General features: G+C 39.5%; 1 protein-coding gene across 2 annotated transcripts in view; it reads right to left on the bottom strand.

Annotated features, from left to right (window-relative positions):
- The window catches only part of LOC104234057 (uncharacterized), a 34,797-nt gene that overhangs the window by 3,463 nt on the left and 15,141 nt on the right, over positions 1-16,193 (bottom strand). For both annotated transcript variants that reach the window (XM_070172129.1, XM_009787551.2), the window contains 4 exons: positions 9,858-10,077; positions 7,290-7,403; positions 6,080-6,205; positions 5,894-5,945 (listed from right to left, as the gene is read on the bottom strand). In XM_070172129.1, coding sequence (XP_070028230.1) covers positions 5,894-5,945; positions 6,080-6,205; positions 7,290-7,403; positions 9,858-10,077 — 512 coding nt within the window. The remainder of the gene's footprint in view (positions 1-5,893; positions 5,946-6,079; positions 6,206-7,289; positions 7,404-9,857; positions 10,078-16,193) is intronic.

Genomic DNA, 16,193 nt, shown 5'->3' with positions numbered 1-16,193 from the left:
ACTTGCATCCATCTGATCCAGAGGCAGCACCGGCCAAAGCTGGCGGTGTTGTCCAACAGCCCAAAGCCTCTGAGGGACCAAGCTACAACGCCCCCTTATCTCATCCGGTGATTAGACGTGCCGAGGATTCTCCTCATGATTCTCCGCCCTCTGTGGAGATTGTTGCGTTGACCCCAGCTGCGGCTAGTGCCGGGCCATTATCTCCAGATAATGTGACACACATGGCTCAGTGTACCAAATACAATGCTGGCCCTCACGGTCATCCTAATAGCAGCAAGGTGAAATCTCCAGAGGCTGGTGCGTCCCAACAAAAGGGTGAGATCCCTCCGGCACATAAGGTTGCTAGTGCTAGCAATGCCATGGTCCTGTATTCCCCAGATAGGGGTAAAGAAAGGGCATTAATAGAAGACGCATGTCCAATTTCATCATAGATGGGAGGTGGAGGCATGTCTTTCTGGATGGAGGATAAGCTGTTAAACTTTGGGAAGTTTTTAGGTGTTTCTTTTGAAGGGAAGGAAGATAGGGTGTTAGAATTGTTAAGGGAGATCGAGCAGCAGTCTCTTAATGAGGGCGTAAGGAGGGAGTTGGGTCAGGGTGATAAGCTAAATAGCAATGGGGGTGTAGTGGTGTACCAGAGAAGGGGCCGGGTGTCCGACATGGAGGAAGGGAGCTCGGCAAGGGGAGGTGTGGAGACAGGGGATATTGTTTCTTATGGAAGTTAAGATCCTTTCATGGAATGTGAGGGGGATGAATGACCCAAACAAAAGGGTCATCATCAAGGTGGGAGTTAGAGAGTAGGGTGTCAATCTAGTTTGTCTTCAGGAAACCAAAATGGAAGTCGTGTCGGACGCAATTGTTAGGAGTGTTTGGGGAGGTAGTTGGGTAAAATATGACTGGGTCCCATCAGCGGGAAGTGCAGGGGTATTCTTCTTATGTGGGATGATAGAAGTTTGGAGGTAAAGGAGGTCAAGAAGGGAGGCTTTTCCTTAGCGGCTCTTGTAAAAGATAGGGTGACTGGGGTGGAGTGGGGATTTGGGGGAGTGTACGGACCGGTAGGAGAAGGGTCCAAGGTACTTTTTTGGGAGGAACTAGCAAATGTTATGGGGAAGTGGGACATTCCATGGGTTCTAGGGGGAGATTTTAACACTATTAGATTTCCGGAGGAGAGAATAGGCTGCAATTTGATTTCGAGGGCCATGGAGGAGTTTTCTGACTTCATCAATGATCATCTTCTTATTGACCTTCCTCTGTCAGGGGAAAGGTTCACCTGGGCCAGGGCGGAGGATTCCAACTCAAGGTGAGACTTGATAGATTCCTGATATCGCCCTCATGGGACGAGCTAGTGCCAAATGTGCTGCAGATTCCTTTACCTAGGCTGATTTCAGATCATATGCCTATTTTGCTAGATGGGTGCAGAGGAAGAGGGGCACACGCTCCTTTTCGATTTGAGAACATGTGGTTGACAGTGTCAGGTTTTGGAGATAAAGTGAAAGAATGGTGGACAAGCTACGAGGTGTCAGGGACACCTTCATTCCGCCTTTCAAAGAAACTCAAATTGCTCAAGGGAGATATTATTAGATGGAATAAGGAGGTTTTTGGGAGGGTAGAGGTTAAAATGAGGGAGCTTATGCATGAACAGAGGGAGTTAGAGAGAGGGGAAGGGGTGAGAGAGTTAGATGAATCCGAGAAACAAAGATTGGGGGAGATTAAAAGGGAAATAGTTGAGTTAGCAGTAGCTCAGGAGACTAGTTGGAGACAAAAATCACGGGCGCTGTGGTTAAAGGAGGGAGATTTAAACACCAAGTTTTTCCACAGGGTTGCGGTTGCAAATCGAAGGAGGAATTTCATACAATCTGTAGTGGTGGATGGGGTGAGAATGGAGGGAGAGGAAGAGGTCAAAGGGGCGATAGTGGGGTTTTATGAAAAACTGTACAAGGAGAAAGCTAGCCGGAGGTCTACTTTAGGGGGAATAGAGTTCAACCATATAGGGGAGGGAGACAGTGAATGGCTAGAGAGGGCTTTCGAGGAGGAGCAGGTGCACGAAGCTGTGTCAAGTTGTGCTGGTGATAAGGCCCCTGGTCCTGATGGTTTTTCCTTTGCCTTTTTCCAGGTTTTTGGGACACCATTAAGGGGGAATTAATGGAAGTCATTGAATACGTCCACTTGAATGGTGTTTTCGAGAGAAGCATCAATGCTTCTTTTATTACCACTGTGCCTAAGAAAGAGGGTGCAACTTCTATCACAGACTACAGGCCTATTAGCCTAGTGGGGAGCATTTACAAGATTATTTCTAAAGTGCTATCTAATAGGCTCAAGAGGGTTCTTGACGTGACAGTGTCGTCCTCCCAGAATGCATTTGTGGAAGGAAGGAAGATCCTGGACTCAGCTTTGGTGGCAAATGAATTGGTAGACTCCAGAAGGAAAAATAGAGAACCCGGATTACTATGCAAGTTGGACCTTGAGAAGGCTTTCGACCATGTAAATTGGAATTTCCTGGACTTCATCATGATGCAAATGGGATTTGGGGCTAGATGGAGGGGATGGATCAAGTACTGCATTTCCTCAGTCAGATTTTCTGTTATGGTTAATGGTAGCCCGTATGGTTTCTTTGGTAGCTCCAGGGGTCTCAGGCAAGGTGACCCACTATCACCTATGCTATTCATTTTAGTGATGGATGCTCTGAGTAAAATGATGGCTCGCGCGGCAGGCGGAGGTTTCTTGTAAGGATTCTCAGCTCCGATCGAGGTGCCCAGTGCACAAAGAGTCTCTCATTTGCTTTTTGCGGATGACACACTGATTTTCTGTGACGCAGATATAGAGCAATTGACCTACCTGAAACATGTACTACAGTGGTTCCAGGTAGTATCAGGCCTAAAGATCAACCTTGGCAAGTGTGAGATTTTTCCAGTGGGTGACGTTGCTAACATTAATGCTTTGTCTCTCGTTCTCAAATGTAAGGTGGGCTCTCTCCCCACTAATTATTTGGGCCTCCCTTTGGGAGCTTTGCACAAGGATACTTCGGTTTGGAACCCGGTAATCGAAAGGGTGGAAAAAAAATTAGCAGGATGGCAGAAACGCTACTTATCAAAAGGCGGTAAGGAAGTGCTTATTAAAAGCACCTTATCGTCCATGCCCACGTATTACTTGTCCCTGCTGCAAGCTCCTGTGAGCGTCGTAGAAAAACTGGAGCGACTTCAAAGGAATTTTCTTTGGGATGTGGCAGATGGAACTAGAAAATTTCATCTGGTGAATTGGCAGACCGTCACTTCCCCAAAGAAGTGGGGAGGTCTAGGAGTAAAAGATCTTAGGGTATTCAATACAGCTTTGTTAGGGAAGTGGCTGTGGAGATTCAGGATAGAAGATCATGCTTTATGGAGGGAGGTCATAGTAGAAAAGTACGATTCCACGAGAGGGGGCTGGAGGACTAAGGCAATCACATCACCTTTTGGGTGTGGCATGTGGCGAAGCATCATGAAGAATTGGGAAGACTTTAATGAAAACATCACTTATAGGGTGGGAGATGGAGGGAGAATTAGCTTTTGGAATCATAGGTGGTATGGAGAGGATACTCTGAAGGTCTCTTTCCCCAACGTCTACAGAGTTTCGACCCAGAAGGAATTGATGGCCCAACAGATTCGCAAGGAGCATGAAGGGGGCATAGTATGGGACCTCTCATTTAGAAGGAACATGCAAGATTGGGAGATTGCAGAACTCCATGATTTGTTGGCACTGCTATATGGCCAACATAGGACACACACTTCTAGCGACTCTTGGAGATGGGGGCTGCGTGGAGATGGTTTGTTTACCGTCAAGTCTTATTACCAGAGCATGCTGGTGAGAGATGAGGCCAATTTTCCATGCTCATCAATCTGGATTCCTAAAATGCCCACGAAGGTGTGTTTCTTTGCATGGCTAGCAGCGAGAGGAGTGATCTTGACTGCTGAAAATTTGCGGAAGAGAGGAATTACAGTTGTTAGTTGGTGCTACATGTGTAAAATTTCAGGGAAAGAAGTTGATCACCTGTTACTGCATTGCCCTGTTGCAGCGGGCCTGTGGAGAGCAACCTTGTGCTTCTTTGGAGTTCAATGGGTCATGCCTAGCACTGTTAAGGAAATGCTATACAGCTGGGCCGGTTCCCGTCGAAGAAGAAAGCAAAAGGCGTGGAAGTTCGCCCCCTTAGCTCTCATGTGGATAATTTGGGGGGAGAGAAACGGGAGAGCTTTTGAGGGGATTGAGTCTAGTTTTTCTCACCTTAGGAATAGTCTTTTATCTTTAATCGCATTCTGGTGCACCCATATAGCACCTACGTGTATGGAAGATTGGGCTTCTTTTGTAGAGAATCATGTTCTGTTGTAAATTCTCTACTTTTTTATATACTTCTTGTACGCGGGAGTTCTATCCCTTTTGATTAATACAATTTACCTTATCAAAAAAAAAAAAAGAATTCCAGTACCTATGATGTAGTAATGGGATTCTTCTGTTTGCAGGTCCTTTTTCCCTTTGACTTTCTCTGTGGAAGTCAGGAGTACATTCTTTTTGGAAGCATCTACAGGTTTCGATATTTCACATAAAGGGTGTATCACCATGCCTTCAAAAACTGGAGTATGGAAGCAAATAAGTAGATTATGGCCTGAATTTCAGAAATTCATTTCATTAAAAGTTGGAAATGGAAGCAGAATCAGGTTCTGAACAGATGTCTGGCAAAGTGATGATAAATTGATGAACAAATTTCCTACATTCTATAGTTTAACCAGGAATAAACAGTGTACAGTAGCAGAGTGTCATACAGGGGAAGAATGGAGAATCAATTTCAGGAGAGACTTTAATGATTGGGAAGTTGATGAAATTGGTCAACTTTTACATTGGTTGGGAACCTTTGACCCTTGATGCTAGTAGGTTGGACACTCAGATTTGGGCAGCTGGGAATGATGCAAATTTTCAGTAAACAGCTGTGCTATAGTCTTTTGCAAAAACAAATAGGCCGCTGGGATTTGACTAAGCCATGGAAGATGTTATGGAAATCACAAGCACCTCAGTAGCTTGTTTTGGCTCGACTGCAGCTAGATATGCATGTTTAACTCAAGATATGTTGCAGACCTTTGACCCTTGATGCTAGTGGGTTGGACACTCAGATTTGGGCAGCTGGGAATGATGCAAATTTTCAGTAAACAGCTGTGCTATAGTCTTTTGCAAAAACAAATAGGCCACTGGGATTTGACTAAGCCATGGAAGATGTTATGGAAATCACAAGCACCTCAGTAGCTTGTTTTGGCTCGACTGCAGCTAGATATGCATGTTTAACTCAAGATATGTTGCAGAGAAGAGGAACTCCTTTGTGCAGTAGATGCTTTTTCTGTGAAAATTCCCAGGAATCTGCAGAACGTCTCTTTTTGCATTGCAGTTATACAAAAAAGATATGGGATCTGTTCCTGGCTCTGAGTGGTGTGCAACGGATGATGCCAAAGAATGTGAAAGATCTACTGGTTTGTTGCAGAATCAGAAAGTCAGAAAAAGCTGTAGCAAATCTGGAAGATCATACGTCTTTGCATCTTTTGGACCATTTGGTTGGAAAGAAATAATATATGTTTTGAAAATAAGAAGAACCATTTAGCTAGTGTTAAAAATAGTTGTCTTCATAACTTAATACTTTTGGTGTAGGAGAAGTTTGGCAGAAGACAGAACAGCACATGGATTCTACAGAAGTTTTGAGATTGTAACAGTTTCAGCTGTGCAGTTTTTGTATGCTTTCAGCACCTTCTTGGTACATTATCATGATATTTACATTACCTTAACAAAAAAAAAAAAGACCTTATATATATATATATAGACAGACACACACACACACACAGAGAGTTAAGACCTTATTCATTAACTTGAAAGGCAGTCAACATACCGTTGCAGTGGTATCTGCTGCCCGTGGTTGCACTCCTTTGAGACCTACAACCCTACAGAGTGGTACAGAAATAAAAGAAATCATCAGTTAATGACTTCAGAACTTCTAAGATCTGTGAAATGGGAAACTACGTATCGGAAAAACAAGCAGTACACGGCAAGTAGCACACTGCCCCAGAAGACGTACCAACCGCCCCTAGGAGCATCGGAATAAGAGCTTGGATCCATAGGATCCAATTCGTCATCTTCATCATGTGTGCGTTTCCGTTTGTCTTTTTTGTTACTTTTACCCATTGGTGGTTTGAAACTGGACCTGCAGTCCAAATGATCAGATAATCTTCTTAGAAAATTAAAAAGATTCTCCTCGATCTATATGCATGAACTTGGTTAAACAGAATTCTCAATTAGTTTCAGGTATTGCAGAGAAAAGTTTCCGCTTGAGCTAGTCCAGACGGGCAGTTACTTATTACTACACGCAACATGATGCAATTTTTCTGACATTTTGTTCTGTCATCATCTGTATCATCATCATTTGCCTAGCAAACTATTTAGCTCAAGTGGAAATAAAACAAGTATGAGAATTGCTCATGACAAACAAGATACAGAGCTAGTTTGCAGAAACTTTTTCAAGAAAAATTACTTCCATTGTCATAGATATCTACTGTATTTCACCAATATAAGTTCCAAAATAGTAATAAGGAAAAATGCAGAGATAAAAACATTTATTAATTTAAAGTTTAAAGGGATAAAGCAATTAGTTCATTCACCAACTAGCATGAAGATGCACCACTCTTAAGTGCAAAACAAACATGCAAGGCTTCCATATGAAAAAACTTAAGCATCATTATCGTAGACAAAAAGGACTAATGCTACATCAAAGACCTAAATTTCCTAATTGTATACATATCAGGAAGATTACCTACCGTCAGAAACAAGAAAGACCCCAACTGTGAAGAATCAGGATCTGACGCTCAACTTTAATATTCACGCATGCTTAGTTCCTCTCATTTTCTCTTAAAGATCCAGAAGAAGAAAAAAGTATACAAAAAGAAGAAAAATACGAGAGAAATTTGAATTCTGTGACCTTAATTGAGGACAAGAAACTATACTTTCTGAATCCATATCAGACTTAATATTCCTCCACTTCAATTTCCAGAAAAGGTAACAGGCTCTTTTCTTTCCCCTTCAATAAAATTATCTTCAGGTACACACCTCCCTTAATACCACCAACGAGCCCTTCCCTTGGGGATGTTGGGAAAGAAAAAAGGGATAAAGGAGAGGCTTAATAACAGTAATCAGCACCAGAGAAGCCCAAGGGTTTTCTTTAAACACCAGCAAAGCGTACCGGTAAAGTTGTTTAAAATATTATAGACTTGAACAGTGAACACGCAGCATACCTCTGTCCCTCAAACTTTTTGTCAGTGTCTTCTGTGGCACCTGCATTGCCAAGTGTTTGCTGTTGTCTCTCCACATTTGCTGACAGATAGTGGCTTTGAGGAAGCTTGAGAACTCTGCATCCAAAATAGTATCAACATTCAGAAGAATGATGCATCCTAGATAAGTATGATCGCTGAATTTGAGAAAACCACTCCTTTAAATGCTTAGCTATTAGCCAGGGAATACTTTTATTTATTTATTTATTTAAGTCTACAAAATGCCCCCTCAAATGTGTCTTAATTCTATTTCTCAAGCCAAGATTGTGGAGATATTTTTGTTTCTGGGAGACGGTAAAACTCAAACAGCCTCTCTACCTACACAAGGTAGGGGTAAGATTGCGTACACACTATTCCCCTCAGACCTCACTTGTGGTATTACACTCGGTTTTTTGTTGTTGTTGGTGGTGGTGGTGGTGACAGTCTAAGTTGCTCGGACTCGGGTGTGGGTATCCGATACGGGGACGGATCCGAGTATCGGATTCGGTAAAATCTAAATTTTAAGATTCGGGAGTGCGGATCCGGATATGGATACGGGTGCGGGGATTCGACTAATAAAAAATAGAGCTATAAAAATATTATAAATTTTGAGAGATATTCTGTGAAAAACTTACATGATTCTTTCATTGTCCTAAATCTGTTTTATTTTTGATTTTGAGAAATCAAAATCTCAATTTTTCTCCCAAATTTGTCGATGGACTCCGGTCAATACTTATATTTATTTGTTCAAGGTCAATGACAACGATGAAGTTTCAAATGATGCAAACTTAATGGTTTAATTGAGTGGACTATAACCATGTTCACGGATACCATGTTCCAAGGGTTTTACTGGCTGTTTTAAAATCTAAAGTACCACTACTAACAAGGGAGTTACAACACAACATAGTTATTTGCTATGGATTAGCTTTTTGATTCAGAGTTCTTTGTATAGCTTAAACAAGACAAAAGAGGAACTTGAAATCTAAACAAGCAGAGGCACTAGAATTTCTTTAACTTTATAAAGTAGAGTCTCAAACTTGCTCTTTTTCTCCTCAAACATAATACAGTGAGGAAGAAAATACACTTGTCCCTTGATTGTTCTGTAAGGGTTTCCAAAGGGATTTATGACGTCTTGAGGCACTCCACCCACTGCCTTAATGTCTTGGGAAAAATGCTGGAACTATTTCACCAGTATTTTCGAAAGCAAAAAGGGCCCACATTGTGAGAAGCAAAGCGCTCTCTTCATTGAAGTGAAAGCTTAATTTTTAATTCAATTAAAATAATCAATTATACAAAGTGAAATAGCTGAAAAGTTATCTTTAACACTATCTAAAATGCTGAAAGAAATTATACAAACTAATCAATTATACAAACTGAATTTATAACTATTTAATACAATTTTAAATAACAAAAAAAAAAAAAGACAAAGAAAGACATAGTAATAAATTATATAAATTGAAAAGGAGAAAATATAAAGCATCCACCTTCCTCTTCAGTTGACAGATTCAGAGAAGAAAAAAGAAATCAGCTTCTTTCCCACCAGTGAAATTCGAAGGTAGAAGAGAGGAAGAAAAAAAAAAAAGGGCAGCTTCTTCCCCATAAAAATTCTTACTTTTTCAGAGAAGAAAAATAATCAGTTTCCCAACCCAATCCATTGAAATTCGACGGAGAAGAAGAGAGGAAGAAGAAGAAGAAAAACATTTCTCCTTTGTTGAGATTCTTGAGAAGAATGCGTCTTCAAATTTGCGCTTTTTCTATAAAAAGAAGTGATTGCTTCACAGATTGAAGCGCCCGCGTCTTTAATGTCGCCTCGCCTCACCCACAGGAAGCAATGTACATGAGCTTCGCTTCATAGCTTAAGTGCCGAAGCACTCTCTTTTCACAGAAATGTATTTGACATGCTATCAGAGTTGAATTTTGGTAAGCCCATTTGCACAAAACGTCGTCTCTCTACCTACTTTGTTATTCTAGGCTTTTCTTGCAACTCAGCTGATTGAGCCACTAACTTTGTTCCGGTCGTCTTAGCATGTTAAGTGCTCTCACAACTAGAATCCCACTCTTTATCCTAATGAGTTTGATCTCTCTTTACATCAGGTCCACTCTTAAGTCTTCTAAAAAAATGACACAGAAAAGTCTTCAATCCACGTGACAACTCTAGAAATGAAGTGTACGCGAGAGTGCTAAAAAATACACTTGTCCCTCATTGGTTGTGCAAGGGTTTCTAAAGAGGTTTACAATGTCTTGGGCCACTCCACTATTCCCTTGAGGTTTTTGACTGGATACTCAAATTACTTCACAAAGCCGAAAACAGTAAACTCAAAGAACCCTTCTAATTCAATTGCCTGAAGTAGATACTGGATATAGGCGGTGCAGTACATAAACAACAAGCAAATAGGAGTGCAAAAACAAGAAAGTCCTAACAGCTGTGACAAAAGTGCAAGTTCCATCAGAATCATGCTCGAGAAGTACTTGTACGTGGTAGAATTATACGAGAACAAAGACAAATAAACATAAAAATGTCAAAAGAGAAAAATATATACATTGACAGCATACCGAGTGCAGTGTTTGCAATAACCCCAGGACTGTACAAGGCCCACACCCCATCCACCACATTCAATGCATCTCTGGAAAGTGGAAGCTTGGTTACCCCAAGTTACAATAGTTGCATTGCTGGAAACTGCTGTATCATGGTGCTGCGTGGCAACCTGCTGTGGTTTAGAAGGATGCACCCATTGTGATACATTCGTCTTTGAATTATAGTAGTACTTTTGACCTGCAAACACAGTTTGTAAAATAGAAAACACAGGTTCAATATGATATGAAAATGTCAGGATCTCATTCAACAAAGTCTGCACTTGGAGTACTTTGATGATTAGATAGTAATAATAATCAAAATCGTGACTAGAAGTCTGATACTTTAAATAAGATTCTTTTTTTTATTTGTCTAGCAGTAAAGGGACTCAAAATTACTGATAGTTACACCTCTCACCAGTTCATAAAGAGAAAGAAAAAACGCTTGTTAAACCTATGATGCACAGGGACCCCATGGTCGAAAATTCATGCATAGTTGGGCAATGACACAATAGAGATGTCTCATTATGATAAAGGAGAAATGTAACCGGACCTCTGGATTTAGGGGATTGGAAAATCAGCACATTCATCCTAAGTGTTACTGCACCTTCGTCTATTATTCTAAAACATAGCTTTTTAACATAATGTATCAGGATATACTTACAGCAAAATGCAAATGAGAAAAAATTAAACAAGAAAAAAGGAAGAATATCAAGATGATCGACAGTATGTCACCAAAGGTCGAGAGACAGAGACCGACTTATCAAATTGCAGTTTTCATATATGTGTTCTGTACACTGAGCAACTTGCCAAATTGTACTTCACATCCCAGTGTTTAAGGTTCATCACAACTTTAGTTGCTAGATTTACAAGTTGAAGCACTTCAGCTTCTTTTGGTTTTTACTTATGAAACAAAGAAAAAGGAAAAAGAAGACTAAGCCTCGCAAAACATACCATATCGAGATTATTTATGAGATATATACAGATGTAAAAGTTGTATCTGTCTCCAACTTAAAGGAATTTCTGTTCTAGCATTGAGAGTAGATTGTGTACACTGAGCAACTTGCCAAATTGTACTTCACATCCCAGTGTTTACGGTTCATCACAACTTTAGTCCCTAGATTTACAAGTTGAAGCACTTCAGCTTCTTTTGACTTACGAGAGTAGATTGCTTTTAAAGGGAACTATTTTGCATTGCTACAGAAAACACAAGTACTAATAGTTTGCTTTTTCTTTTTAACAGGTAAAGTATTTTAAAAGGCAAGCGCGAGATGGTGCTTGACATTACAAAGTCTAGGAACCCCCTATACAAAAGCAAAAAAGAAGGGCTCCCATCTGTACATAACCCTATTCCTGTAGTGATTTGATGAAATCTAACATGCTATCATCATCATTTACATCTTGATTGTTACATCTCTGTACTTTAGCAGCTGTACAGAGATCGCTTACCCTTCAAAACACCTACAAGCAGTACAAATGAAATCTAATCATTTTACTCTTAATGATCTCTTGTAGCACGAGTAGATAAATAAGGATCATTTAAGCTGAAGTTGTAAAGCATCAGAAAGTATATAAAAGGGTTGTGATTTGGTCTGAAATCAGTCCGCTATATCCCCAAGTCCTTCCATTAACGTCAAACGGTCAATGAGCTTCAGACTTACAAATAGGAAGTTGTCCATAATTCATCGTACCAATAAATATGACACTTTTGTGAGGAACAATAGTTTCATATGCTGTAACCTACAAATAAATGACCACTTGGATCTTGGCTTGGATCTGGTAGGTCAGGAAAAGTTAATGATAGTTGCCCCTGGCTTGAGCCTAGAACTATTCTTGTATAGTTCTTCACTTGAGTTGCCGGACTTGCCAGCAATCAGTGCCTCGCTTTTTGGTAGCATTAGAGATGATCATTTCTCTTTCTTCAGATCCTTTGAAATTATCAACTTTTACACAATCATTGTGCACTTAAGGTTTTCCCAATGTAAAAAGTAAAGGTAGTTCAGGAATATGACCCTAGCATTTATTTGTTGGTATGAATCACCCTGTCTTTCTTTGCTTCTTTCTTTGTTTTTTCTTTTTACATTTGAAAGGTCCTATATTTATCAACGAAGATAAATTACTATAGCAGCCCTTTTTCATAATGCTGCACTGTGGGCCGATCCCGAACCGGACCGGACCGGGCCCGCGGTCTTGACGGGCCTCACGGGCCTGGTGGGCCGGGCCTGGTGGGCCGGTCCTGGTGGTCTCTTAAAGCCCGAGGCGGGCTGGTCTTCTTTGGTAAGCCCACGAGCCCGGGACCGTTTAGCCCGGGACCGGCTGGCGGGCCTGGTCCGGGCCCAGCGGGCCTAACGGCTATAATTTTAAAAAAAACAATTTTTTTTTTAAGAAACAGCCCAACGGCCATATTTAAAAAGTAGCCGTTTGGGGCTTTTTTTGACCGTTTGGTAGTTTAGAAAATGGCCATTTGGCCCCCAAACTTTATATAATTACACTTTTCCCCATTTCTCAACTATAAATACCCCCTCATTCTTTTATTTTTATTCACCAATTCATCAATATCTCTCAATCTCTCTACTACAATTACTTAATCTATTGTTGAAATTTCGTGAAAAGTTGTGAAGTTGTTGAATTGAAGTTTTCAAGTGTTCAACGATTTTCAATTTTCAAGAAGTTGTTCGGCAATCCGGTAAACTCGTTTCAACTCTTACGTTTTAAGAATATATTTTTGTGTGGTTTAGATTGCATAATTATAATTAATATGGCATTTTCTTTGAAAAAAATGTTTGGTAAAGGAAAAGATAAAACCAGTGAAAGTAGTGGCCAACCAACTACCCTTCCCCCGGCTCCCCGACCTAGAAAAGATAAGCAAGTTGAAAGTAGTCGCCAACCTAGACGTCCTCCTCCTTCTTTAATTCTTGATAGTGATCACCCTTGTTTTCAATTTACCGATAGTGAATTTTACCATAATGTTGCACCAGGTGAAAGATTAGATGATGAAATTATGAATGCTCTTTATCCTAATGAAACTATCTTAGAAAATAATGAGGAAAATGAGGATGATGATGAAACCCAAGCACCGGATTTAGATGATACACCTACTAGTCCTCTTAATAACCCAACGTCGACCCACCTGTAGAAACTCCTACTTTTAATAGAGAACCTGCTAAACGCCTAGAAACATCATTAGTTTGGAATTTTTTTACTCAAGTAAGAGAACAAAATAAGGCTAAGTGTAAAACTTGTGGGAAATTAATGGCGCATAAATATACTGGAGACCGTAGCGGCACGGGTAGTTTGACTAGGCACATAAAAACACACCCTAGAGATAAGGCTAGATTTTTTCAAATGAAAGCGCAGCTAGAGGGGACAAGTGTAGATTCTGCGGTTAACCCTAGTACAGGTTCAAATCTAGTTCAACCAGGAATTAACACTGTCACCGGAGGTATTTTATATTACGATCCAAATAGAGATCGTGAAGAATTAGCAAAGATGATTACTGTTATGTGCTTACCTTATACTTTTGCTTCTAATCCTAATTGGGTTCATTATATTAGAAGAGTTTTTAATCCTACTTATAAAGGTTGGCCTCGCGCAACAGTTAAGAGTGATATTTATAAATTCAAACATGAATATGAACAATATTTGCGGTATTTATTTACTCATATACCTAATCGGATTTCTATTACTACTGATATTGGTAGAAGTGGTAATGATTGTGATTATCTAACTGTTACAAGTCATTGGATAGATGAGGAATGGATAATGCAAAAACGCATAATTGCATATAGAATAATTAATTCGCGTCACACAGGTAAGTTTATAGCTAACACTGTTGCAGATATTTGTAGATATTTTTGCTTTAGCGATAAAATAATGGCAATTTCTATGGATAATGCTTCTAGTAACACTAGTGCTATAGGCATGCTTACAACAACACTAAATCCTGCATTTACTAATATTTTCCATGTTAGATGTATTTGTCATATTTATCATTTAATTGTCGGTGATGGTATGCGAATATTAAACATAGAAATTGAAAAGGTTAGAATGGCTCTTAATTGGCTTTTTTATTCAAACCGTAGAAGTAGACTTAGAGAGTATTTTAAAAAATGTGATGAATATGGCCTTAGAGAAAGAAAGGTTCCTAAACCTTGCCCGACTAGATGGAATTGTATGTACGAAAGTTTAGTAGTTGCATATGAATATAGAAACCCAATTAATGCAACGTTTAATTCTCGGGTAGGTGGTGAGGATGATGATGAAATGCTTACTACTCAAGATTGGACGAATGTTAAAATTCTTTTAGATTTTTTAGAACATTTTCAAATTGCTACAAATGCATTTTCTGGGCAATATTATCCTACTATTTCAAACTGTTTAGTTTATATTGCAGCACTATCTGATTTGTTTGTTGAATTTGGTGAGGGTGGGGACATTTATGAACTTGCTATAAATGAAATGAAACAAAAGTTTAAAAAATATTTTTTTCCTATCCCTCCTATTTATGGTCTTGCTGCAATGCTAAATCCTACAATGAAATTGGGAGGTCCTCATTTTTGGTATTCAAATATTTACAAGGCTTTAGATCTTTCAAATGAGGAAGTTGCTACACTTGCAGATGCAAAAGCCTCAATTAAAATTAATGCTCAAACAGTTTATAATGCTTATCAACTTGCCTTAGAGCATGCTACGCCAACTATTCCAACCCCTACTTCGTCTAGCTCACAATCGTCTAAAAGAGCTGCGGGCTTAAAAGCTCTTAAATCTTGGACGGAGTTCAGGGGTTCTCAAGGTGATAATTATGATGAAACTTCACATCTAAATGAGCTTCAAGTTTATTTGTCTCAGGGACTTGAAAAGGAGAATCCAGACGGCTCTTTTGATCTTTTGGAATGGTGGAAGGCAAGGGAAAAACATTTTCCGGTTCTTGCAAGGATGGCTCGGGATATTTTATCAATTCAAGCTTCAACTGTTGCATCAGAGAGCGCTTTCAGTCAAGCAAGACTGCAAATAGGTGATCATAGAGCGTCTATGAGGGATAGCTTGGAAAAATCAGTACTGTTTAGAGATTGGATCCGCTCGGAAAGAAGAAACTTTGGAATTGCAGAAGCACAACCGGCGATAGATGAAGCTTATGAAGAAATGATAGCGGAACTTGCGGAGGATTCGGCTTCGCCCGGAAGTGGTGATGAACAAGCTTCTTTTCCACCACCACCAACGCAACCTCCTCCGAACCTTGAAGGATTTATGAGATTTGTTAGAGATAATACATAGACTAATATGTAACTTGTATTTTGGCACATCTTCCTTAGTTTTTTTTCCTTCTAATGGTGGTATTAGTACCTTGTTGTGCTCATTCCATTGGGGGAAGGATGACTAAGAAAGATATGCCATTTTTGGTAATAAAATTTATTGCTTCTACCCTTGAATATCTTTTCGCAATATTTCTTTGTCTTTACTTAGAATTATTTATAAGCTACAATATATACATAACATACAATATATACTACAAGAAAATATATAAGAGAATATATATACATAAGATACAATATATATACTACAAGAAAATATATAAGAGAATATATATACATAAGATACAATATATATACTACAAGAAAATATATAAGAGAATATATATACATAAGATACAATATATACTACAAAAAAATATATAAGAGAATATATATACATAACATACAATATATACTACAAGAAAATATATAAGTAATAAGTTATAATATATATACATAAGATACAATATATATACTACAAGACAATATATTATGCATGACAATTTAGTGTTTTACTATTGTTTTGTTTTCTTTTTCGTCAAGCACTTTAATAATTAGATCTACATATATACTACATATATATTTTTAATATACCCATGATACTACAAGAAATTGCCTTAAAAAAAAAAAAAAAAACCGCTAGGCCCGGGAAGCCCACGAGCCCGGCCCGTTAAGCGCAGGACCATGTGGGCTTAGGCCCGTCACGGGCCGGTTCCACCCGTTGAGCCCACGAAGCCCGGGACCGCCAGAGCCCAGGCCCATTTGGCCCAAGAAGGCCCGGGCCCGGCCCAGAATACAACACTACTTTTTCACTTATTATCTTCTTGAAAAGAGCATTTCCATATGTAACAAAACAATGAAATGATTCCTGCTAGAGCAATCATCCAGAAAAGGTGGAAGCCAAAATCTTTTGAGAAATAGCAATTGTATCAAGATTACATTAAAAAAAGGATCAGCCTACAAAGAAAACAACAACAACAACATACCAGTATAATCCCACAAGTGGGATCTGGGGAGGGTAGTGTGT

This window comes from Nicotiana sylvestris, chromosome 4 (assembly GCF_000393655.2).
Source record: "Nicotiana sylvestris chromosome 4, ASM39365v2, whole genome shotgun sequence".
Classification (NCBI taxonomy): Eukaryota; Viridiplantae; Streptophyta; class Magnoliopsida; order Solanales; family Solanaceae; genus Nicotiana; species Nicotiana sylvestris.
The sequence above is the reverse complement of the archived record's forward strand: the minus strand, read 5'-3'. Positions and strand labels throughout refer to the sequence as shown.